The sequence below is a fragment of the Cricetulus griseus genome, assembly GCF_003668045.3.
Source record: "Cricetulus griseus strain 17A/GY chromosome 1 unlocalized genomic scaffold, alternate assembly CriGri-PICRH-1.0 chr1_1, whole genome shotgun sequence".
NCBI lineage: Eukaryota > Metazoa > Chordata > Mammalia > Rodentia > Cricetidae > Cricetulus > Cricetulus griseus.
This window is the reverse complement of record NW_023276807.1, coordinates 69137136-69164108: the sequence shown is the minus strand read 5'-3', so window position 1 is coordinate 69164108 and position 26973 is coordinate 69137136. Positions and strand designations below refer to the sequence as shown.

At 47.8% G+C, this 26973-nt stretch overlaps 1 protein-coding gene across 1 annotated transcript; it reads right to left on the bottom strand.

The window, feature by feature from the left end:
- Nucleotides 1-799: 799 nt before the first annotated feature.
- On the bottom strand, nt 800-26973 carry Rab20 (RAB20, member RAS oncogene family). The gene is made up of 2 exons (XM_027387876.2): nt 26617-26973; nt 800-1734 (listed from the first exon to the last, which is right to left on the bottom strand). The coding sequence occupies exons 1-2, from the start codon at nt 26786-26788 to the stop codon at nt 1208-1210; spliced, it is 699 nt and encodes a 232-aa protein (XP_027243677.1). The 5' UTR covers nt 26789-26973; the 3' UTR covers nt 800-1207.

Below are 26973 nucleotides of genomic sequence, written 5' to 3'. Positions count from 1 at the left end.
TGAAGTGTCAAAGAATAACCCCAGGGTCTCTGAGTCACACACTTCCCAGATGTCATCGGCCAAGAGACAGCCTGTGGACAGGAAGTACAGCATCTGCCCTCTTGGGGTGCTTCAGACACTCTATAGCAAAGCAAACTCAAGGGCTTTCGGTTTTTAACAAGCTCTTGTGAAACTGAAGTAGTGGGGAGGGGGCCTCTGGGATCCACTTCAAAAGGAGGAAGCCTTGGTCATCATGCTCTATCCCAACTCGATGGCAGCACTGACTCTCAGCTGAAAGATGCAGGCTTTGCGGGGAAGGCCACTCAGACTGCAGCAGCCTGGCCAACCAAGACATAGGCTTTCAGCAGCATTAGTTAGCAAAACCCACCCACAGATCTGACGACTGGCTGGCCTCCACGCCTCATGGAACCCCAGTTCCTGCCTGCTTGCTCTCAACGAAATTTCTAAGAACACAGGCGCTATTGTCCTCCACATTTGCCTGTCAGCTTCTTACAGAGCAGCCACCGCCCCACCCACAGGAAAACCACAAAGGGATTTTGACTTGGAATGAGACAGGGGGGTAGAGGGGGCTCCAGACCAGGTCAGGATCAACGCTGTGAGTGTAGCCATGACTACAATTCAAGCCATCCAGACAGCCTGGTAAAAGGCTCATCCAAATATCCTAGAATCTGTAAGGACTAAACAAAACTTTAAAGAGAGAGACTCACTGTCATAGTTCAATGACAGGTTCATGGCCACCACTCCCACTCCCAGAATCAAGGAATCTTCCTGGGGCTCAAATAAAGCTAACTACTTCTGATAACAGGGCTTTTCCTCAGATCCTTTTTAATAACACATAGCCCACCCAGCTTCACCCAGTATAAAAACAGCCATTTCTGATTTCGTATAAATTAAACGAATTAGCACACTAATGCATCAGGTACAGGTATCAAACAGGAAATCACAGACAACAGACACAGTGCAGGATGTAGTGACCAGGGACCATGAGAGTCAAGCCCACTCCAGGGCAGGTCCCTAGACTGCAGGCTCCACGATGGTGGTTGCTACACAAGGCAGTAGACAAGGCAACACCAGTCTGGCTCTGCAGAGGGTTTTGGTACCACCTCCTGATACACAGAGGTAGGTGCCCTCTATACACAGTGTTCTGTGAAACTTCTGAGCCTGGAGCTCCCACACACGCCAGGTGACAGGAGAGAGACCTCAGCCATCAGGTGCAGCACCCAGATTTAGTCCTTTTGGGTGTTTTGCAGCTGGTTATATCCACAATCTGGGATGGCTCCTCAGCCCTTTGCCGGGCAATCATGGGCACCACCAGGTCAAACAAGGTCTCAAACAGGAGGTCCACGTTGTACCCGGTTTTGGCGCTGGTCTCAAAGCACATCTGCTCAGCGGCTGGCATCTCCCTCTCATCTAGCATCTTGTGCTTCAGGATCTTCTTGTAAAGGGCCATGGCATCCTCTAGCTGCACCTGCCTGGGTACCTTGGAAGAGACACAGCTGCCCAGCTTCCCAGAGGCCTCTCTTTTCTCCCTGATCTCCATGGCCCGATCCATGGCCAGGTCCACTTTGTTTCCCACAATGGCAAACAAACAGTCGTTGTTGGCTGTTTCTGTCAGGCCCAGAAACCTGTCCTCCAGCTCCAACAGGCTCTGAGGGTGGTTCACATCATAAGTCAGGATGACAGCAGCCGCCCCTCGGCAGTACATGGAGCCCAGGCCATGGAACTGCTCCCGCCCTGGAAGGAAGCAAACAGAGAAAGATGCTTACTAAACTCAGGATGCACCCACCACCACACTGTGGGCAGGCTCCCCACACCACCCCAAAGCAGGGAACTGAGACACTAACGGCCAGATAGAGCTGGTCCAAGTGACCAGTCAGAACTCCATGCCCTGCTGAAGCTGGTGAAGGTGCCTGAGCAGGGCCCTGTGTCCTGTTAAAGCTGGACTCTCCACACCAGACACCCCAGCAGTCCTCACACCATCTAACCACATGACATTGTGGTGATACCTTGCTTGTACAAATAAAGCCTGTCTGAAGGTCAGAGAATGGAGCTTGGCACTAGCTAACCATAGAGGTCTGGAGGTCTGTACAGACAGACAGGAAGTGAGGTAGCTGGGCAGAAACAGGATATAAGCAGGAAGAAACAGGCACTGTCTCTTGTCTGCTGAGATGCTAAGGAGGTAAAGTGTGCCAGTGGCTTGTTCCTTCTCTCTGATCTCTCAGCATTTTTCTCTATATCCAACTCCAGGTTTTTATTGTCTAGACCAATTAAGAATTCCATTTACACAACATTGTCAGTAATCAGGACAAGGGACACACAGGTGCCTCCTGGTCAGAGGGGTTCTTACTTTAAAACTAGATGCTTTGAGGACCAGAGTTCAAATCCCTACACTCATATAAAAAGCTACATTTAGTCAGGCATGGTGGGCATGCCTTTAACCCTCTGGAGCACTGGAGAGGCAGTGTAGGGTAGATCTCTGGGAGTTTCAGCCTAGCATTGAGACCCTGTCTCAAAAAAAAAAAAAAAAAAAGCCAGACATGGCCACATACACACCCATAAACTTCGCCTTGAGGTGGGAGAAAGACAGGAGAATTTCTGTGGCTTGTAGCCACTAGCCTAACTCCAGATTCAGTGAAAGATCCCATGTCAAAGGACTAAGATGGACAGTGATAGAGTAGGACACTGTGTGAGCCTCTGTGTGAGCATGGGAGTGCTCTCTCTCTCTCTCTCTCTCTCTCTCTCTCTCTCACACACACACACACACACACACACACACACACACACAGGAAAAGCCACTGCACATGGCACTGCACTCCCACTGTCATCAAGACCAGCAGTGAGTTGCAGAAGTATTACTGCAGGAATCTGTTGCAAATACCACCACAACTGTAGCCACTTCAAAAGCCACAACATCTATTCCATGCCGATGAATCTCGTTATTGTGTGGTTTGTGCTGTCTACTTGACAGAATCTAGAATCACCTAGGATATGGACCTCTGGGCCTGCCTGAATACATAAATATATTAATTGAGATGAGAAAACCCAGCCACTGTGGGGGGACCACTCCCTGGCTGGGATCCTGGACTGTGTAAACAGGGAGAAGGAGCTGTCTCTGACCATAATGCTTCTGTGACTCCCCCATCAAGATGGACCACACATTGGGCTGTGAGCTGAAGTAACCCACCTCCCTTGAGTTGCTTTTGTCAGAGTATTCTATCACACAGGAAAATAAACCCAGACATTTACCAGCAAAAACACATTCCAACTGTACCACTGTTTCTTGTTTGGTTGTTTTTAGATAGGGTCTCACATTGTATCTATCATTCCTGGACTTGCCTGGAATTGCTATGCAGACCTTTGAACTCACGAAGATCCAGCTGCCTCTGCCTCCCAACACTGCTTTGCCAAGGTTAATCATAATCTTTAAACAAGGCAGTGTAGCTGGCAGCTTTGTCTGTGGCTAATGAATTTTTAACCTGTTATCTGAGGAAGGGTTGGGCTTATCCCACTGAGTTGTTGAAGGGTTCTTAGACCCTGGTTTGGGTAGAGGGTTCCATGGAATATGAAATGATGGTGTCCTGGCCCAGCTTTCCACCATTTTCAGTCAGATGGCAACAAACTCCACTCCATCCTTCAATCACTCTGAAACGGCCAAATTCTGACACAGAGTACTTCTGCCCAGCCAAACAATGCTACCCTTTGAATGTGTGGCTTTTGTTCCACTACAGAGTTTGCAACATTGACAAGACAGACTTTTGCCTACAAAAGATGCACACACACCAGGCATCTCTCAGCACAACCTTTCCAGATCATGAGGTTTCCAACGGTGAAAATGTTATCCGATCAGTCCCCCAGATTTCACAAGAACATGACCACAAGGACACAGAGTGGGGACATTCCACCAGCCCTGAAAGAATTTTTTTCAAGTCTCTGTGACAGTTCACTAAGGACAAAGAAAGAACTGTATTAACACCCACGCTCCAAATAGCTTTCTGTCCCAGATAAAATGATTTGAACCTTGGTGTGTTGGCATACGTCTGCAATCCCATCCCTCAGTCTAACAGGTGGTTTGCAAGTTGCAGGCTAACCTGGGCTACACGGCAAGACTGTCCTGAAAAACAGAGCTGTTAGCAGAGAGAAACCCTGTCTTGAAAAAAACAAAAAAAAAAAAAAAAAAACAAACAAAATCTGTAGTTCTTCAAGCTGCTAATGGGACTCGAAGGCTGCATGAATATGGGCACTGTCCATAACAAGATGGTCCCAGTTGAAGGTAGCAGAGACCGTGGAGGGGAGGATCCCGGGCATTAAGAAAAGGCAGAAAAACTGGATGTCAAGAGGACTTTCCTCCTATGTTGACTTTTCCAAACTCACTTTGTCTTCATATGTAACATTGTGTCACAGAACTTGGACACAAGTCAGGCAGGTTTGAACGGGTCCTGAGACCCTCCCCCTGGTAACACATGGACATTCCATCCTCCTGGCGCCCTCCCGCCTTCCCACACTGGGTTTTTGGGTCCTTCACCAAGCAACGGTGCTTGGCTTCCCTGAGAACTGAGTTAACACCAAGGAACTGCAGGCAGTGTTACGGCTCCTCCCTGAACACTGGCATTGACAGTCAGCATGACTTCCTGGGAATTCCAAAAGGTATGCAGAAAAGTCCCCGGGGGGGGGGGGGACGACTGGCAAGCCTCTTACTGTAAGTTTCCCCATTGTTAAAATACAGTAGCACCTGTCGAGGGGTGGTTGAGAAACAAGAATGAATTCACCCTTGTGAGCAACTTAGCACTGCGCCTAGTGTGTGGTCAATAAATCGTGAGTCTGATTCCTCCCACTCACCCTCATGGAGTGCATACTCAGTCCTGCTCTAGTCTCTCCTGCTATATACATCTGCAAACGGTCTCCTGGGCTTGCTGGGCAGCTGACCCGTGCTCCGAAGGCTCCTTAATTCTTGAGACTGACTTTCTGAGATTCACCGACTGGCTGTTACACTGTGGTTAAAATGGCCCAGAGGCAAACCTGGAGAAAACGGAAGTCAATGGCCTACAGTGACCTGGCTCAACTGCTGAGACTCTGAAAACAGCCCAGGCACTTGCTACTACATTCTCCAGCCTCCTCAAAGCCTTTGAATTCAAATGCCTGTGGTTTTTTATTTCCATGTTCCATATTACTGAATGGGTTAGCAGGTCTGAAAGAAATCATGTACAACCCTGCCCACATATTCTCACTGAGTGGGGGGTAAGAGGGTGCCACTTTTAAAAATACTGATACTCAGACCATAGATGCACATGGATCAGGAGATAGATGGAATTTGCAGCCAGACATACAGTATCTATGCAATGTGCACAGACATGAGGTCACTAGTCTGGGCCCATTACAAAGAATCATAGAAAATAAACACATTATTTATTTAAATGGCTGCTGAAATGTAAGCCTCTGGTGAATAAGCCCAGAGAAAGAGGGAATGTGTTCATTCGAGTTCTGTCATAGGCAGCCCCACAGCCCATTGGACAGGAACTAGAAAAATATCCCTGTGATGGTGTGAGCAGGCAAAGGGGCACTGAAGCAGAAGTGGAGGACAAGGACAAAGATCAGAGCCAAGAGCCCCATCCCAGAGACCTGAGACCCCCCATGGCTCAGTCTGGGCAAGCTGTGATGTGCTTCCCTGTTTACATTAATTTTTTTAATGAAGTTAAGATTTCCCCAGTGATACTAAGTTCAGCCTACAAATGCTACTGGAAAGATTATTTTAGCTCTACTTCATTAAGTCCAGTGAACTTTAGCCAACATTTACAGCCAGTCACAGACAACCTTCGACACACCAGATCTACAACCAGATCTGCATCTGTTTTTGTTTGTTTGGTTGGTTGGTTGCTTGTTTTTGTTTTTTTAAAGTATCTGATGGACTGATTGGTCCATGGAAGGCACAGCTCTCCTGGGCTGTCTGAAAAAACAAATAATGAAATCCTCATGAAACAAGGAGAGAGGGGCCACATGTTTCCCTAGGTTCATGAGATGGGCTGCCTGGGGCCTGCTGTACATGGCTGCTGTCCACTGCCTCCACTGCAGACAGTAGATACACAGTGTGGAACAGGGTCACCAAAAGGCTTTATCTGAGACTCTTCCATGCACCAGGGCTTTTCTAAGGGAACAATAACAATGGATGTGGTGGTGCACACCTTAAATCCCAGCACTCAGGAGGCAGAGGCATGTAGATCTCTGATTTTCAAGGCCTGCCTGGTCTACCTAGTGAGCTCAGGACACCCAGGATTATGTAGAGAGATCAATGTAGAACCATTGATGACATCCTGTGCCAACAGACCATGGCACAAGCCACCTTAGACGGCCACGGGCCAGGGTCTCTGTCCAACCATGTCTGGCTGTTCCTCTGACAATGTCTCAGATGAGAGTAACACACTGGGAACTTCTGCAATTTAGTATTCTGGCTCAGGAAGCCCCTTGAAGTTCCCAGAGCATCAGCCCAGGCAGAAATCTAGATGTCCTCTTTGGGTCTCAACCCACTAGGCTTTCCCTGGGGGAATGGGGAAAGGGCCTAACCTACTGGAGTGATGTTTTGTCTTCTTAGGACCTGTACCCTCAGGAATAAGGGTGCATTTAATTACTGAGGTTCCCCAGCCAGTCTTTCTGATATATCATCTCCAGACCACCCATCACGATTCACTTCCAACACACACACAGAGGCACAGCCTCAGAGAGCTGCAGTTTCAAAAGTGATGAGAAGGGTCCATGACACGTCACCAGGATCTGCACATATCTGAGCTGATGCCACACAATGACCATGTACCCCAAGGGACTTGACAAACACTGAAGTAGCACTCTGCCTCTGTGGTGGTCTAAATAAGAACGGCCCCTACAACCTCATATATCTGATTGCTTACTCACCAGGGAGTGGAATTGTTTGAAAAGATTAGAAGGATTAGGAGTTGTGGCATAGTTGGAGGAAGTGTGTCACTAAGGTGTGAGCTCTGAGGTTTCAAAAGCCCATACCAGGCCCAGTGTCTGTCTCTCTCTCTCTCTCTCTTTCCCTGTGGATCAGGATGTAAAGCTCTGAAGTTACCGCTCCAGCACCATGCATAACTGCAGGCTACCATGCTCCCCACCATAATGATCATGGACTAAACCTCTGAGACTGTAAGCAAGACCCAACTAAATGCTTTCTTTTGCAAGAGTTGGCTCGATCCTGATGTCTCTTCGCAGCAATACAACAGTGACTAAGACAGACCTACACCGACCACTTCCCCATTGTCAGTCCCTTCCTGATCTGCTGGCTGAGCTGGTGGTTTCTGCTTCAATCCAACAGTGGAAATCCCCTGCAGCACACACACAGACTCCCCTCAGCCTTCAAAGTATGAGAGGTCACAGAGACTGGCAACACTGATTCTGCCTGCCAGAGTTCAACATGAGGGCCCACAATGGAAGGGAACTGGCAGGCAGCCTCAAGTCTGGGACCACCCTTCACAATTGAAGGGTTTGGAGGTGATGGAGACTGTAGCAAGGAATCTAAAATCTCAGGTCTTTCTGGTTCTTCTCTTTCTTTCTTTCTTTCTTTCTTTCTTTCTTTCTTTCTTTCTTTCTTTTAAGACAGTGTTTCTCTTTATAGCTTTGGAGGCTGTCCTGGAACTCACTCAGTAGACCAGGCTGGCCTCAAACCTCAAACTCACAGAGATCCACCTGCTTCTGCCTCCCGAGTGCTGGGACTAAAGCATGTGCCACCACCGCCCAGCCGTTTTGCTGGTTCTTAAGTGGCTTGCTCTTCCTTTCCTATCTTAAACACATGTCCCTCGACAAAGGTAATTTTCTACATGGTGGATCCAAAGAGACTTTCCCATGCTCATCTCCAGTACCCACATACAGGAAATAAAGTTTCAGAGAGTTTTTTGGAATTATCCCAAGGACCCTAAATCTTATTACAAGTGTCCACAGAGGAGATGCACAGACAGAAAGTCCTGTGACCCTGGAGTAACTTAGTCACCAGTCAGGAAGCCTCTCCATCAGCATATGGAGGTCGTGGGTCGTGACCCCTCTGGGGTTAGAATGACCCTTTCACAGGGTTCACAATCCAGATATCCTGCATATCTGATATTTATATTGTGATTCATAACAGTAGCAAAATTACAGTTATGAGGTAGCAACAGAAATGATTTTATGGCTGGGAATCACCACAACATGAGGAACTGTATGTATTAAAGGCCTGCAGAGTTAGGAAGGGTGAGAACCACTGCCCTACACCTTGCTCAGACCACCAGCCTACACAGCTGGGAGGAAAGAGAGACTGCAGTTTGATTCCACTTATCTGGGGACATCTGTCACAGTTATCTGGAGAGCCCAGAACCCTCCAAACCACCTGAAGCAGGAATCCCAGCTTTCTCTGCCCTGCTGTCTGGGTGGTGGCTGTCACCTGGGGCTGGGTTTCAGAACACTCAAGTGCCTGGCAGACACAACGGCCCTCAGTTCCCTGTAGGAGCACATAAATCTGAATCCCTGCGGAGAATGCTGAGTCCTGTAGGTCACACAGGTGACCCTGTCTCAGACCTGCCTGCCCAGATACCAGCAAACCATCAAAACCAGCCCTCCGGGCCACCTCACCAGAACCTGATCAGCAGGTTCCCAGGCTGGGAGGCAACCCTGGCTCCCGGCCTCAGCCCAACACTGGCTTGCCCCAGAGCACCTTCCCTGTGACGAAATTCATTGTCCATGTCGGACTCTGAGTCCCAAAGCCTAGACCTGGATGGCCTTGGTGGTGGTAACACATCTCCCACAGTCAACTCACAATCAACACCTATGTACTGGCCTCCTGTCACCCTCGTTAGCCCCACTCCAAGGTGAATGGCAGCATCTCTGGCCTGGCATCCAAAGTCTCCCACACCCCCCATTGTCCCTTTCCAGCCTAGCCCCCAACTCCCCCTTATTAACCCTTTGCAGCCCAACCCTCCCCTTCCCCTCACTGCCCATTTTCATCTAAACTTTCCACTGTCCCTCTTATGCCCCTTTACAGACTAACCCTCCACTTCCCCAGCAGAAACCCCTCTGGCCATCGGTCCATAAAACCATGTCCTTCCCAAAATGCTCACAGCCATCTCTTGGTTTCCTCCATCTCCAGGGTCCTCCACCACTTAAGCCTGGATAATCAGCACTTGCTTGTCCATGTCTCCTCCCTAGACACACACACACACACACACACACACACACACACTATGGTTGGTCCTGGGACAAGACATGCTACAAATGGTTGTGTTCTTGTTGTTGTTCATTTTGGTTTTTTGGTTTTTCTAGACTGGGTTTCTCTGTGTAACAGTCGTGGCTGTCCTAGAACTCACAGAGAGCCACCTGCTTCTACCTCCTGTGCACTGGGGTTAAAGGCATGCACCACCATGCCCGGCCTACAAATGGGTTTTCTGTGATTCCTCCTATTTTTAATTACTGGATGACGACCAGCTCTCTCCAACAAAAATACATACATACAAACATACATACATACATACATACATACATACATACATACATGAGCCATTCTGATAGTCACATTTAGAAAGTTAAAAAAGGGTAGGGCTGGGAATGGCTTAGCCAGGGGAGGGCTCACTGTGCAAAAAGGAAATCCATGTCAGAGCCTCAGAACTCAAGTATAAAGGCCAGGATGCCATGGGGAAGACAGGGGCATCCCAGAGCTTGCCCACAACCTAGCAGACTCTGAAAGTTCCATGTCAGTGAGAGTCAGATACCAGGTCAACCACATTCTGAGGAAGGGCACGTGAGGTTGACCTCTGGCCTCCATATACACATGCATGCACATGCACACACACAAACACACATGAATACACATGTGTGTACACACACTATAAAATAAAGGTAAAGTTTATCTTAATACTGTATTTCATTTATCCATCATAGCTATATCATCACTTCAACATACAGTCCACAGAAAGCAACTGAGACAGTGTCTTTTGTCTGTGCCACCATTTCTATATTGGGTTTCTATTTTACAGTATGTGAGGTCACCACTGTTCAGTTGCATGTGACTTTTAAGCAACACAGATGTAATAGGATTCTCTGAGGCAGAGGCCACCTGCACCTATTCAGCCTCAGTGTGGTGCCCAGTTCTCAAGACACAAAGCATGTTCCATCATCACAGGAAGGAGAAGCCACCTGCACCTGTTCACCCTCAGTGTGGTGCCCAGTTCCCAGGACACAGGGCACGCTCTATCATCACAGGAAGGAGACTGTGAAGGAGAAACACAGCACCAACATCTTCAGTCTTACGATCTTCACAGTCCCGTCTAATGCCAATCAAGCCTCTTCTCGATCATAAGCCAAGCCACAGATGCCAGCAATCCCAGTCACCTGGAATCTAACAGCCCTGCCTGCCCCAGTGTCATACACTCCAGCCCTTCCGTTTAGCAACTACTAAAGCTTCATGGGTAGTCAGGAAGCCCTGCCCCAAGCCCTGGACACAGGCATTCTGGTGGGGAGCTGGAGGAGGTCAAGGGGAGGAGGTCTTTGGCAATCTGAACATACACTGTTGTCAGCCCCAGATGGGAAGTGGCACTAAGACACCATGGCTTCTCAGAAGCCTCACAGAGTTCTGACATTTACTTCCTTCTTGAAAAGTGAGCAGAAGGCCAGGGGAACACCATTCATGTTCAAAAATAGGTAAATTTACTCCATAGTCACTAACATGGGTTCAGCTGTGTCCCCAAAAGACAACCCAAGTCCTCATCCTCACACTGCATCTGTGACCTTATCTGGAAACAGAGGTGACTAGCTGAGGTATGGTCACACTGAGGGGTGCCCAGTGCTCAGCAGGCCATGGGAAAGGAGAAGGCACAGGGTCAGACACACAGAGGTACGGCAAAGTCTGAGGATCAGGACTGTGGGAGGGATGAGGGAGACAGTTGGTTTCTGCCCTGGAGTGAAGCCAGCAAGCCACCAGCACCTGAACTTCAGACAGAGATTATGTTTCTATTGTGGTAAGCCACAGAGTGTGTAAGCCTCGACAAAGCAGCCCTGGGCAACTCAAGCCCAGACTGGAGGCCGCCACCCCTACCCTCACCAGGAAATCAGAAACCATGAACCAATCAAAAATCACAGTTCCTTTTTCTTGGTGTCCCCACAGTGTACAAGGGTCAGACGGGCAAGAAGCATTCTCCTCCCTCCCCAGCCCAGCCAGCCCCTGTCCCACCTTTAAAGTCAAGACAAGCCAATCATGAACTTCAGTGGACAAGGAGAAGTCAGTTAGAGTGGATCACATGACACTGGACTTGCGTCACAAAACCCTAATACCACCCCTGAACCAGGTCAGTAAAGCCACTCACTTCCTGAGCACGAGACTTACTCGAGGACAGAAATTCCCAGAGACACCAGAGTCTGTCTTTGTTTCTCAACCTTAAACCCAATCCAAGGCCACCAGCACAGGAACCTCCGACCTCCCTTCCGGCTGTGTGAGAAATGAATAGCCAAGTCTGGCTCTTTATCACTCTTGACAAACACAGGAAAAAGAGGAGTAACCCCAAAAAGCTACCCACAAGAGGATAAGCCTACCTGCCAAAGCAGGCCTCCCTGGCTGTGTGGGGGAGAAGCAGATGTCCTGCCCTGAACCACAGAACCTCGGGAATAAGAGCATGTGAAACAGAGCCAGGCCATGGTCACAGGAGCCACTGTCCACATAGGCAGCAGGGCTGGTGACAGTCAGAGTTCAGGTCTCTGCTTCTCCACGTACACGGTCAATCTCTAAGAATGTTGGGGAAACAGATGTCAGGGAAAGGATGCTGGTGGCTTAGAGAATGACTCTGTCAGTAAACTGCTTGATGCACAAGCAAGACCTGAGTTCGGATCCCCTAGGACTCAGCTAAAAAGCAAGGGATGGCAGTGTGCTTCTGTAAGTCTGGCACAGAGAGAGGAGAGAGGCAGATCCCTAGGGCTCGATGGCCAGCCTGCCTAGCCAAACTGGTGAGCTTCAGGGTTAGGGAAAGACCCCCCCACCTCAAAAACTAAGGTAGATAACAGCTCGGGAGGACACCTGACACCAACCTCACACAACCACACAACACACACACACACATACACACATTAAAAAATAACAAAAGCATATTAGTATGTCATAGTCTAAAGAAATAATGGACTGGGCAAACCCAAAAAGCCAGGGAAGCTTAAGGAATGATAAGCATGGCTCCTCCCATACATGCCGCTTCCTCGAAGGCGACATACACAAAAGTGAAGATGAATGGCTCTCTGGGACAAGGCACATACAAGTGCGGTACACACTGGCAGTGAATCGAGAATTCCATTCACAGGATTGTGCTTCCCGCTCTGGGAAGACAGCTAAGCTAGATGGGTCAGAAATGCCGGATCCCAGTCACCCAAACCTAGTATGTGAAGAGGTGAACCACTGCTACTTCTAACCACTGTGATCAGAGAAGGCAGGGTGACAGAGAGAACTCTGGGAGGCAGAGTTAAACACACCAAAGTGTTTTCACCCAGCTCATCGGTGTCCTCTGAATAGTGACATTGCAAAAGAAAGCACATGGCTCACTGTGATGACCAACTGCACACAAGTTGATGCCATAGCTGGGGCTTGATGGCCAGCAGGGTGCTGGGAAAACACTAAGGTGGTCTGATAGTGACCAGAGCTGAATTCACAAATCTTTTGAAGCAAGAATTACTGAGTGCAACCCAATAACACCAAATAATGCAAAGAAAGGAGATGTTCTTCAACACCCAAGAAAATGCATTTACATAACAGACTTAGCTGTGAAGACAAAAGCACTCACAGAACCCCATAAAGCTGCCCTCCAGTTCTCCTTTTCCTTCAATAGACACAATGTGGTCTGCTGGCGACCAAGTCTCAAAGGAGATTAACAATTAAAAATCCGATCACTTTTGAAGTCTGCCTAGTAAAGCAGGAAACTAAAATCTACCTCAAACAAGTTTTAACTCGCTTAAGAGTCAAGACTGGACCACAAGAACCACATAAGAAGAGTCTAAAAGGGGCTTTCTTGAAATGTGTTATTCAGAAGAGCCTGGGGGTTGGGGGTGCACATCATTCTGCTAAGGTCTTTGCTGAATGGAAGAGCACCTTCCTTCTGTGGCTTACAAAGCCCTCTGAGAAACTTATGGCGGGGAACAGGCAGCCCATTCAGCTCTTTCTGGGGGAAATGGGACTTGACAAAGGTTCAGGAGTTCATACATCCTTCACTTCACTTAAGCAGCAGGAGGGGTGTGCTCTGGCAAAACTCCAGCAAAATGCATTCACCATCAACAGGCAGGGCAATTCAGAAACGCCTAGGCTGGGCATCTGATCCCAGCACTCAGACTGGGGGGAGGAGGGGATTCAGAATTTGAGGCCAGCCTGGGCCAAACAGCAAGAGAAAGAGAAAGGGCAAGGAGAGGAAGGAGGAAGTCCTTCTGTGGATGTTAGAGAACCACCTGCACATACCTAGGAGAAAACTATCATTTTAACACATGAGAGTCAGAGTTTTCTTCAGAAAAAAAAAAAAAGATACAACACTCTTAGATCATTCATAATTGAGTATTCTATAAGAACTGATTATTGCCGGACGTTGGTGGCGCACACCTTTAATCCCAGCACTCGGGAGGCAAAGGCAGGCGGATCTCTGTGAGTTCGAGGCCAGCCTGGTCTCCAGAGCGAGTGCCAGGATAGACTCCAAAGTTACACAGAGAAACCCTGTCTCGAAAAAAACAAACAAAAAAAACCTGATTATTGTTTTAAAACATAACAACATAATGATGTATGCAGAAATAAAAATTGAAAACAAACACCTAAAGCCACCAGATTCATTGCCATACGGAGCAGAATGGTTGCATGCCAGGGGTGGGAGAAAGGGAATAGGAGGCAGCAAGGAGAAGTACATTTTCAGAAGTTTGAAAGTCTCCAGAGGGCAAGGAGTGTGAAGGATGGAGCTTGGTAGGCAGTGCCTCCCCTCCTGTGTAGGCTCCAGAGCCCAGATTCATCCTCCTGTCTCAGGGGGAAAAATCTGGAGCTGGTGATGATTGCAAAATAGCACAAAATTTTCAAACGCTGTAACATATACAACCAACAGCTACCAACCCCATAAAACTTGGATGGTGTGGTCCCTCTCCCCTCCACTCTAAGGAGGATCTGTTGGGGCAGTAACTAACCCTTATTTTGTGTTGTACTGTGTGATAAACACCATGCCCAAAAGCAACCAAGGGAGGAAAGAGTTTATCTCACCTTACAGCATATAGTCCATCATGAAGGCAGGGCAGGAACTTAAGGCAGGATCTTGAAGGCAGGAACCGAAGCACAGACCACGGAGGAACACTGCTTGACAGTTTACTCCTCATGGTTTGCTCAGCTTGCTTTTTTATGCAACTCAGGACCGCCTGCCACTGCCATTGGCCTGGTCCCTTCCACATCAATCACTAATCAAGAAACTGTCCCTACAGACTTGCCTACAGGACAATCTGATGGCATTTTCTCAGTCAAGAGTCCCACTTCCCAGATGATTCTAGCTTGTGTCAAGCTGACAAAAAACTAGCCAGCTCCCTCTGGTTGATTGAGATAACTCTGAGGAACTACATGCATTGTAATCCCATTAACAAGCAAGAACCCAGCACTTCCCTGTGAATTAGAGCAAGAGTAAGCTAAGGTTGAATTCTCCACTTCCCACCCTGCATTGGTGTGTCCCTCACGAAGGGCTTTCTTCTGTATTTACTGAACAGTACGAAAATATTGCATCATATTATTTTATATTTACCTAAAATTATATATAACACATGTAAGTGTATGTATATAAGTTTATATTAATATATATGTATATATATATATATATGTGTGTGTGTGTATATACACATATATATGACATAAAAGGAAGTTGAGCTGACTATGCTCTCCACAAGAATCATAAGCTAAACCAAGTGGTGGTGGCGCATGCCTTTAATCCCAGCACTCCAGAGGCAGAGGCCATAGGATCTCTGTGAGTTCAAGGCCAGCCTGGTCTACAGAGTGAGTTCCAGAACATCCAGGGCTACACAGAGAAACCCTGGGGAGGAGGGCAAGGAAGAGTCATAGGCTAACAAAAAAAAAAAAAAATGATTGACAAGGGTAGTTCAAGTAACTAACTCCCAAAACAATACAGACTACTGGTATACATACCCCTTGGTTAGGGGCTGTGGGTAAGCCTCTATTGCTGAAGACACCACACTCTTAGGACACAGGATCAAACTGGATCTGACCTGAAAGCCTCTTTCCCAAAGTCTAGCTCCCATGGCTCCAGAAAATATTATGCAAGCTGCCAACAGAGAAAAGCAATAAAGCAGTCCTGTCTAGCTATAATACCTATGACCCATGGCAATTACAGCATGGTAAGGTATACCTAAAGGAACAAGAGGTGGTACATGTTGGTTGTAACCAACAGCTGTCTCACTGGACTTGGGCCCACCTAGCCGGAGGGAAATTATGCCTGGTACTAGACACCTAGGCAACTTCCCAGGGCTAGTGAGGCCATGGACCCTAGAAAAGAATCTACCACAACCACTTTGCTAGATCAGCCTAACTCCTTACTACATTCTAAAGTTTATCCGTATACCACAGTGAAGTGTAGCCACAACCCCTCATTTAAAGGAAGCTCTCCTTACAGCAGATGGAGACCATCACAGAAAACCACAGCCAGACACAATGCAGACATCGACGGACCGTGGGAGCCCACTCCCAGCAGATACACCCACATCACAACCCTGCCTATGGCTGAAGGAGCATCACAGAACAGACATCAGAAAGATTGTAAGAGCCAGAATACCAGGAATTGTTCTGTGAAAGTCTCTCCTAGAATTGGCTGCACAAACAAGACCAGAACCAGAACAGAAGAAGGAAAATTTCTCAAAGAACTATAGGCAACTATTGACTGCTGGGAGAAGGAGAATTAGCCTCTCCCAGGGATGAGCCACCTTATTGGCCGTCCAGTGCAGAGGCCAGCCCTGAAACCATATACATTCAAACACCAGACACAGTGGGTTGTATTTACATTATACCTGTGCATACACATACATATATATGTAACACATACAACCAAAGAAAACAAGGCTAAAACTTGGGGGGGGGGGACATAGGAAGACAGCTGGGAGAGCATGGAGGGAAGAAAGAAGGGGAAGTGATGTCATCCTATTTCAATTGAAAACTTTTTGTTTTTTAAAGAAAGCATTTTATGGGAAAGGAGTGACGGATATGAAATCTTCAACAGTTTTTTACAAGAGATTACGTTATGGGCTCCAACTGACCCCAACTGATGACCCAGATAACAAACAGTACTGCAAAAATATGGTTATCAAGTTGATCCATGTTGTCTTCAACATTTATGTTTGGATAATTGTTATGGGAGGTTGCTTTAAAGCCTACTGGTTGTTTTCAACAAATGATTGCCACAGAGCAACACATACACACACACACACACACACACACACACACACACACACACACACACACAAGAATTACTCTGGGTCAGGGGCATAGAAGAGTACATAACTTAAAATTAAAGCTATGCATTAATTTAGGCTGTAAACATTAAGACTGCATGGAAAATGCAAGACAGGTAAGGTTGGTTGTTACACTGTTCTCTTAAAGGCAGGTTAAGTTCATAGGCTAGGCAGGTTCGTGGTAATGCAAGCCTGTATTCCCAGCATTCAAGAGGCAGAGGCAGACCAGGCGTTGGTGGTGCACACCTTTAATACCAGCATTTGGGAGGCAGAGGCAAGCAGATCTCTGTGAGTTCGAGGCCAGCCTGGTCTACAGAGCAAGTGCCAGGATAGGCTCCAAAGCTACACAGAGAAACTCTGTCTCGAAAAAACAAAAAACAAAAAAAGAGGCAGAGGCAGGTGGATCTCTGGGAATTAGAAACCAGCATGGTCTACACAGTAAGACCCTATCTCAAACAAACAAACAAAAAAGAATAGAAAAAGAGAGAGAGAAAGAAAGAAGTAAAGAGAGAAAGAAAGAACAAACGAACACAGGCTGACTACACAGCAGGACATCAGGTTAAGTCTTAAGTGACCCTGAGGCATATTGTTAACTTGACTGTGTGGGCCAACTAGAAAAGTTCCAGACTCTGAATGTAAGAGGTACTTTCATAAAAATGGTATCACTACAGCTAACCAGAGTTAATCAGATTTGAAATTAATTAAGTTTGGAATGTGTTGTGCAATCTCTGTAGAAAACGTGGCTGGCTAAGTAAGCAATAGGTCACCGGCTCTGATAGATGGAAACACGTCTTCAAACAGTTTGGAACTATGGCTGGTGGTGGATACAGCACAAACACAGCCGTAGTCTCCCTACTTGGCAAAAACTTCCACAGGAAGGCGCCTCCTTGTGCTTTTCAGTTTGATGTGACCTTGTTTCCCTGTTTATTTATTTACGTATGCAGCGTTGTGCAGTTGGTGCACCATCGAATGTGTGGCTGTCAGAGAAGGATCTCAGACATCTTCTTCCATTCATCTCTACCATACTCCTTTGAACAGGGTCTCTCACCAAACCTGCAGTTTGCTGTATTTTAATCAAACTGGCAGTCAACTAGCCCATCTTTCTGTCTCCGCCTCCACTCTTATCCCCAGCACTGGGGTGACAGGCAAGCATACAGGATATGTGGGTACCAAGGATCCAAACTCAGGTCCTCATAGCTGTAAAGCAAGTACCCTTACCCACAGAGCCATCTCTGCAACCCCTGCTGGTTTTTGCTTGAGGACTGCAAAAAAAAGTAAAAAACCAAGCCCCCATGACAGTATGGAGTAGCCTTCCCTCCTGTGTGTCTTCATCTCAGTTCCTGGTCCCAGGTATGAGAAGTGTCCAGTTTCCTATTCCTGCACAGGGACACTGGGTTTCCCGATATTATTAAAGAAGACCGTGCCCTTTCCCTATTGTGTACTGGCCCTTTGTTAAAAATCAACTGACCACCAATGCGTTGAGTTATTCTGGGCTCCTGCCAAGTCCCATCAGCCAGTGCACCTGTTCTTAAGCTTCCTTGTTCCTATTTGTGGCATATTTTCAGGTGAAGTAGAGAGAAGTCCCCGGTGTTATTCTTCTTGGTCTGATTGCTTTGGCTATTCTGGATCTTCAGTTCCAAAGAAATTTGGGGGGAGAGGATTGTTTTGTGAAAAAAAATAGCATTAGAGTTGAATCTGTGATCATTTTCAGCATAGACATTTAATAATAGCCTCACAATACATGGACATGTAAACTCCTCCCTAGCATTTCTTTCTTCAGTTTCTGCAAAAATACTTTAGTTTTACATCACAACTGCCTTAGTTATGGTTTCTATTGCTGTGAAGAGACACCATGACCATGACAATTCTTTTTTTTTTGGGGGGGGGGTTGGTTTTTCTAGACAGGGTTTCTCTGTGGCTTTGGAGCCTGTCCTGGAAGTAGCTCTTGTAGACCAGGCTGGTCTCGAACTCACAGAGATCCGCCTGCCTCTGCCTCCCGAGTGCTGGGATTAAAGGCATGCGCCACCAACACCCAGCCGGACCATGGCAATTCTTATAAAGAAAACATTTAACTGGGGTGGCTGGCTTACAGTTCCAGAGGTTTAGTCCATTGTCATCATGGTGGGAAGCAGGGCAATGTGTAGGCAGATGTGGTGCTGGAGTAAAAGCTAAGAGTCCTACATCTTGCAGGCAACAGGAAGTCGACTGAGGCATGGGTGGTATCCTGAGCATAGGAAACCTCAAAGCCCACCCCCAGTGAAACACTTCCTCCAACAAGGCCATACCCACTCCAACAAAGCCACGCCTGCTAATAGTGCCACTCCCTATGAGATTATGGGGGCCAATGACATTAAAACTACCACACAGCTCTTTTGCTTCTTTAATTAGATCTATTTCCAATGTCTGATTTATTTTTAATGCTTTTCTTAAACAACTGCTTTCTTAACTTATTTTTAAGACAGCTGGCATACCAAAAATACCACCCACTTTTGTAAGTTGGTTTGTGTCAGGTCCAAAAGAAACTAGGGACAAATGGCTAACTGTATCAGAGCAGATGCTGGCCTCCAGACTCACTCAGTACCTGTGGCTCCTCTCAGCTCTTTTCACCCCACCCCTACCCTAAGCCTCTCCAGCCTGCGGGCTTCACTTCACTTTTCCCAGGTTCTCATTCCTATGCAATCCTGCCATTTTGGACATGTGCTCATGCTCTCATGTGAGCGCTCTCTCTCTCTCTCTCTCTCTCTCTCTCTCTCTCTCTCTCTCTCTCTCTCTCTTCTCTGTCCTCTTGCCCCTCTCTCAGTCCTCTCTCTCTGACCTCACTCCTCTCATGGCCCAGTTCACTCCGCTGCCCATGTTCAGCCCCCTACTTTCTCCTCCTGCTCTGGACTCTTCCATAAGCCTCTGGCTGTAACTCCTTCATATTTACAATAAAAACCCTCCCTCAGCCAGATCTTGGAGAGGTCATGTTCTCATTTCATTCAGCTTGGCCTCCTGAAACTTCACTGTGTGTGTTTGTCATCTCCAACAGGTTTTTGTGTAGCCATTCCATTTCTCCTTTCCCAGTGTGAATGCCTTTTTTCCCCCTCCTTTGCCTTGTTGCTCTGACTAGCACCCCCAGCATTATCTTGAGTAGAGAGCCCTTCTTAGAGAAAAGCATACAGCGTTTACAGTTGATCGTGTTCCACCTGCCTGGGCAATGAGGCAAAACTGTGCTGTCCCCAAGCTCCTCCCTCAGAGTTTAGCCCTGAGTCCGAAGTGCAGCTGTGAGTGACAGACAGCTGTGTCCACTAAGTGAAACAGTCATTCCAGGAGAGCTGTGAGCCCGGCTGCCCAAGCAGTTACAAAGTCCTATGGCTGCTCCTTCACCACCCACCCCTACACATTGTGACACTCCTGACTGCTTTTGGTTTGGGGATCGGCATGGAGGTGTGTGCTGTGACACAGATGGCACTTCAGTCTTGCAGAGCCAGGTGTTTACAAGCAGCACATCCTGAACTTTGGCACAGGACTAAGAAATGTGCTCTATCTCCAGGACTCCATGCACCAGGAGTTGGCTGCAGGACTGGCCTCCATGCAGGACAGTCTTCAGCCAGAATGGGGACCTCTGCAGCATAAGGAGGTCCCCTGCCCTATGGCCATGCACAGCATGGCACTGCAGACTTCAGACACCTAGAACTACTGGTCAACTGGGAAGAGCCTATGATGAGACAGAAGAGTGCTAAGATATGTTAGCACATTCCTCAGTTGTGTGACAGGCAGCCTTAAGGTGGGATGGCTTTTTATTATTATTATTATTATTATTATTATTATTATTATTATTATTATTTGAACTAGAAACAAGATTGTTTTACATGACAATCCCAGTTCTCTCTCCCTCCCCTCCTCTACCACTCCCCCCAACTAGAACCCTACCTATCACCCTACCTATCATATCCTTTCTGTTCCCCCTGGATGGTGAGGCCTTCCATAGGGTATCATTAGAGTCTATCGTATCCTTTGGGATAGGGCCTAGACCCACCCACTGTGTGTCTTGGCTCAGGGAGTACTCCTCTATGTGAAATATGCTCCCAAAGTGGTGGGATGGCTTTTAATTTGCCACCTTACTACACAATCATGCCCTTCCATATCACAGATGTGACATGTTCATCACACACCGTGCGGTAACATGCACTAGCATATAGGAGTCATGGACACAAATACTGAGCAGCTCTTCCTTCCACTCTCTCCTGAGTATGATGTCACCGAGGGATGGACATATCAGGGATTGGTGATTCAGTCCACAAACCCTGGAGCAGTTCACCAGGCTCCGATGCCAGCTCAGCCACTTCCTCACTGTGTAAACTCCCCATGGGTAAGAATCTCGCTGCAGCTTGTCTTGAAAGGCAGAGGGAAACTGATAAGACACACTCTAAGGTAAAGAGGCCTCCCCTGAGATGCCTGTGAGGTTGTATCAGCCTTGGAAGACTGTAGTGGGGTAGGTAAGTGATCCTACATGCTACCAAGAACAGTAGTACCCCACCCCCCAACCCCCCACCCCCGCATATCATCACAGACATCTATCCAGCTCATACCTTCAAGGACGCTTGGTCACTTCCAATCTATGCAAACTCTGTCCAGGAGATACCAGTGGAAGCTGCTGAGAAAGGGACTGACTATTCATACCTATGAACACGGATGAGAAAATTAAAGCTAAATAAGAAAGGGGCTGGAAAGATAGCTCAGAGCTTAAAAGCACTGGCTACTCTTCCAAAGGGCTTGAGTTCAATCCCCACCACCCACGTGGTAGCTCACAAACATCTGTAACTCCAGTCCCAGAAGATCCAATGCCTTCTTCTGCCCCCTGTGGGCATTGCATACGTGCAGACAAAATATCCAAGCACATAAAATAATTTTAATTAAAGAAGAAAGCTGAGCCACAACATATATAAATAGTACCTTAGCTAGACAAGTTGGGTGACAGGTTAACAGTGTGACACAATGTTTCTTTTAGACAATACAAGTAGAATCATAGATTAAATAACACCACACCCTGGCTCAAAAGCACCCTGAGGAACTGTATTTCATGTTTGCTAATTTAATTCCATTTAGGCCAGTAGCTTTTCAAGAAAATGCCCCAGTTGGAAAGCTTCCAGGAGTTTCAGTAAAATTCTAATAGTCTAGCAAGATGACTCAGTGAATAATGCAAGGATCTCCCCAGAGGCCTTGGTGGAAGGAGAGAAACAACTCCGCAAATTTATCCTCTGACCTGCATATGCGTTCTGACATTCATGTTCCTGTCTATACATGAACACATGCATGCATGCACACACACACGTACACAAACAATGAGCATACGTTTTTTTTTATTGTTGTTTTTAATTATAGTAGTCTCTGAGCATTCCACAAAGCCGGTGTGGCAAATACACCTCTGATTTTCAAAACCAAAGGAAAAAGCAATCACACTGAACTCCTTGTTTCCTGAAACCCGTGGATTCCGTTTCTGTACATTATTTACTGCAGAGAGAAAACCTGTTAACTAACAATGACAGTCACGAAGTCCTCTGAGTCCCTGAGTCAGGACGCCCTGCCCAGCAGTTATGGAACTTTTAAATTACAAAAGCTTCAGGCTCTGAGGAAATCACAAAAGGTGCCTACACTGCCTGATGTCTGGGAGATTCCAAAGTAGCTATGACAGCAATTGCCAGAAATTACACTGTAACAAAGGGGAAAATACAACCAGAAGCTTGCCCCAGGGGTGCTGAGTTTGAGGGAGGGGGGTACCTCCTATCTCTGTCTGCAGCCCACCTAAAAAGTTTTACAAAGATAGAAGAGGTAGAGGGTAAAACAAAAACTGCTATTCGGCCAACCTCAAAACAAGGAGAGATCCTGGAGAACCCTCAATAACAGGGCTCCACAGAGAGACTCCACCAGCCACAGCTGGTTTCCAGAATAAAAGATAAAGGATCCAGGATCCAGAGAAGGCTCCAGGAGATGAAGACACCAAAAGATGGGATTCCTCCAATAAGGAATTTGGACTGTAGCCAGCTGAGGACTTCTAACTTCCCAACCAGGAAATGATAACACACATTGTTTTAAGTTTCTACTTGCTAGGGTAGCAAATTAAATAAACACCAAACCTAGAGATGCCAGTGATGGAGGTGAGAGGCCGCTGTGACATATGTGAAGTGGCTGATCATGCCACTGGCAGAGGTCAGGAGCATGTGGGCAGTGTAAAGGAGAATTGGCCTAGACTACCTAGAATGGCTGTGGAAATAGGCTGGCAAGTCCACCAGTGGGGAAGCAGAGGGAAGCAAGCCTCTTGTCGCCTTAGGAAATCGGAAGCTATGTGATCAGGAGTCAGTGGAAAGACAATGCCTCTGCTGGTGACAGTCTCTTGGAAGGAGTGTATTAGAGGAACCTGGAGGGAAGAAGGCACATGGTCTCAGGAAATTGATTTGTGTCTCTATAGCTGTGTGGGAAACAAAGAGTTCCCAGTGATGAAGCTGAGGACCTTCCAAGCAAATGCTGGGGGTGTGACTTGGCTCTCCCTGACACTTGTACTCAAGTGTGGAAGAGAAAAGGGGAGGTGCTATCATCAGAAAGGAAAAGTGATAGTGTAAGGCTTCCTTAGTGGCCTGGACCACAGGGAGTACTCAGCACCCACTGTCAGGAAAGCCTGCTGTGCCCTGGGTGTGTAAGATAACCTTCTGTTAGCATGTCAAAGGGCCAAAAGTCCAGAGCATCCAGCAACAGAGGGCTCTCTGAAAAGAGCAGGCTGCGGACATCATGCTCTCACTCCCCACCCATCTGCATCCCCTTGATCCGCGCCACAAGAAAAGGCCATTTGCTCTATTCCAAGATCTCCAGCTCGCAGCAGCAGCAGTACCAACACCACCAGAACAAGGGAGATGATACAGAGACTGAGCATGGGTGGAGAAACAGGACACAGTTCTGAGCTGGGGCTCCAGGTTGCTTTCCCAAACTCATCTCCAAGGACCAGGCACTGGGAGCGGGGGAGGGTGGTGACTTTGTGGCTGCAGCCAGAAAGAGCTCTGACAAACACACCAGGAGTGTCCAGCGTGCAGGGGTCTGTACTGGCACTTCAGCCACTTTCTCACACTACTGTATTGCCTTCAAAACAGATCTGAGATTGATGGGAAACTTATCTCCTCTTCTGGAATCTGAAGCTCCAAGACCGGCAACCAAGTTGCCTGTTATTGCTAAAATTCCTTCCTCCTCCCTTCAGTTCTCACGGACAAACCAGGGCATGATTCCACAAAAGTTCACTCTAGGGAACCAGTGAGGTTACTTTCTTACAGGGCTTAGGTGAGTATGATTAAAGGGGTGTAGTGTTCTACCCCCAAAAGAGTTGTACTATAAAGTCAGCAGAGAAGAGGACTTCCCCATAGCTTTGGTGATGCCCCCCCCCCAGGTCCTCCCTTGCTTATATACTCTAGCCCATTCAGAGGCAGACATTCATACTCAGGTGTCAGGGAGCGGCTGGATATGCAGGCGAGAGTCCCATGACCCTCCCACACCACCATGAGGGCATGTAAACGGTCTAACAAGCCCATTGCTGTGGAATAATCAATCCTTCTATACACCGTGTAAATTACACAGTGATTGGTTTAATAAAGAAGCTGACTAGCCAACAGGATAGGGTTGGTAGGAAAACCAGACTAAGGACACTGGGAAGAAGAAAGGTGGAGCCAGAGGAGTCGCCAGTGAGACATGGAGAAAGGAAACAGGAGGTACAAGATGAAAGGTAACACCATGTAGCAGAATGTAAATTAATAGAAATTGGTTAATTTAAGTTGTAAGAGCTAGTTAGTAATAAGCCTGAGCTATCGGCAGAGCATTTATAATTCATATTAAGTCTCTGTATTAATTCATTTCTTTCCTGGCGGGCAGGAAAGAAAAGTCCACCTACAGCCCATGAGATGATCTACAAGCAGGCACGAGTGAATGACCCCAACATGGTGGATGCCTAGCCTGTTCAGTCCATTGCTGTGCACAGGTCTGGGCCAGAAACAGAACTTAGCACATTAGCTTGGTGTCTGTTTGCTAATGATAGGGAACACCACCACCCTGTTAGCAGCTCTGATCATCCCAGTTTTGTGTCCTGGCCTGATCATACCACAAAGGGTGAGTGCCCCCTCTCTGTACCAGACCATTTGGGAAAGGCGTGTGAGAAATCAGAGCATAATAGGAGGACACCTGGACCCAGACAGACAAGGTCTGTACCCAACTTGCCTGCCATTGGGCTACCTCTGAAACTCTACACTAAGAGGTTAAGATGCTAATGAGTCAGCAAGCTTCTCCCAACCTCAGCTACACCCAGAATTGGTAACTAGCAAGCTCCAGATGCCAAACACTGACTTTGGCTTTGAGTGAACAGTTAAGAATCAAACACAAACTCTGACTAGCTGCTGTGGTTCTGTGTCCCAAAGCCCTCACAGGTGTATGCTGCCACCACCCATCTACCTGTCACCAAAAGCAGCATTGAGCTGGAGAGCTAGTTTTGGTTAGCCTTGGTTATGGAAATTATGCTAACAATCAACTGGGGAAGGGGCAGGGACTTTAAGCCAGTCCCCCAACACAGAATCCTGAACAGAACTATCCCCTCTTCTCTGCTCCCTCCAGGTGACTGGCAGCCCAGAAGTCACCAGCAAAGTAGGCACAAAGTTGGTGACATGGGCCACTGTTGACTCTGTACCTCCGGTCTCCCAAGTGTGTGTGCCTGGCCACCTCCCAAGAAGGGGCCTGGCCACCTGCCTTGCTCATCTGACTTCACACTTGGGGTTCCAGGAACATAAAAGCAGCCAGGGAGGCTGGGAAATGAGCTGAGTTGCTACCACCCCCAGCAGGGAACCGGCAAGTCTCAGGATACCACATCAGCAGTGTTACAAAATCCTCTGGTGACCAAGATTCCGGATTCATCATATCCTCGGCCTTGATGGAGAAAGTGGCTCCACCTACCAAAGTGAAACTACTTTCAGGGACACAGGAACCCTGTGCCAGGAACCCTGTGCCGTGGTCACAATCTATGTCTAATCCAAAAACATCAAGAGGTGTAGAAAGAAGCTGACCAATCTGCTTTCTCCCCCTATAACCAAGGGCAGCAGCAGGCAAGCCTGTTAAACCGAGCAAAGAGGCGGAGCTGTGTCCAAGACGGGGAAGAGTCCAAGAACTGACTGGTCTTGATTCTCAGAGATTGCATTCCCCGTGCTCAAGGGGAGGCAGGCGATGGCCTGCAACCTGGAGGAAAGGCCAGAGTCAGAGGAAAGACACTGAAAGTAGGAACTAGTGCGTTCCCCACGATGGCTAGGAAAGGAGCAGGGGAAGTGCAGGAGGAATGAGGACACCAGAGAAGGCGCCCGAGACCGGCACTAATTCAGTTTTCATCAGAGAATGCATTATGTGTCCAACAGATTAATATGCCCCCAAAAAGGAGGCAGGGGTTAGGAGCAAGACTTTTGAGTACATCAGAACTTGGAGTTTCAGACATCGGATACCTCACTCCATGAAACTATGCCATTTCCGGGTTTGTTTGTTTGTTCCCTTCAGGTATCTTATTTCCTTATCATTGAAAAGAAAGAAAACACAAAACAAACCAGCGCTAATCTGTAAAGCCCAAGACGAAGATGAACAGTACACGCACTAAAAATAATTCACTACCTATCTTAAAAATGCCAGTGCAGGAAGCATTCCACCCACATGATTAGCGTGCACCAGCCAAGACCCAGCAGAGGGTAAATAACCCTGAGTTGCAGAGGCAGGCGATTCCAGCTCTACTTCCCAGTGATTTACAGTCAGTGGGCCTGCCCAACGCTCTCTGCCTCAGTTTCCTCGATCTTAAAGGGGCCAGTACTAGCAGCGCTGCTCAAATCTCCAGTTGCTTGGCACACCAAAGGAGGGTACCCTGAGGAGAACACTAAAGCATCTATGATGCGGAGTGGTTCGGACCAGGGATCTCTTCCAGGATAACCTAGATCTTCGCGAAGACGCACACTGTGCTGAATTGGAAACTTTCCCAGTCAGCAAGGCAGGACAAGTGGGGACCGAGAGGCAGTGAACACCACAGCCCGAGGTGGAGACCCGGCGTCTGCTCGGAGACCACTCCTCCGCCCGCGGAGCCCCGAAGGCATCCTGTCCCGGCGCCACCGCCCTCACCTGCGGTGTCCCATATGGAGATGTTGAAGGAACGCCACTGCTTCAGGTAGAAGGCGCCGCCCACGGTGCTGACCGTGTCCGGGAAGCGACGTTCCATGTAGCGCTGAAGCAGAGACGTTTTACCCACGTTCATGTCCCCCAGAAGCACGATCTTCCCGTCCGGTTTCCGCATGGTCACGTTGGACGTGGCTCCTATGCCCCTCGGTCACCCGCCCAGGACGCCAGAGGTAGCGGACCCCGAGTTCCCAAGGACCCCGGACTCTACTGAAGTGCCAAAGAGGAAGCACTCTAAGGCTCTCGGGACGAGTGTGAACTCAACCCTGCGCCCCACGTGGGATTCCCGGCCACCACGCCCAC

Bases quoted from the DNA above. Each gene is read 5' to 3' on its own strand.
- Rab20 (XM_027387876.2), bottom strand. From the start codon at position 26,788: ATGCGGAAACCGGACGGGAAGATCGTGCTTCTGGGGGACATGAACGTG. The intron at 1,735-26,616 runs GTGAGGGCGGTG...GCTTCCTTCCAG, and splicing joins CTCCATATGGGACACCGCAG to GGCGGGAGCAGTTCCATGGC.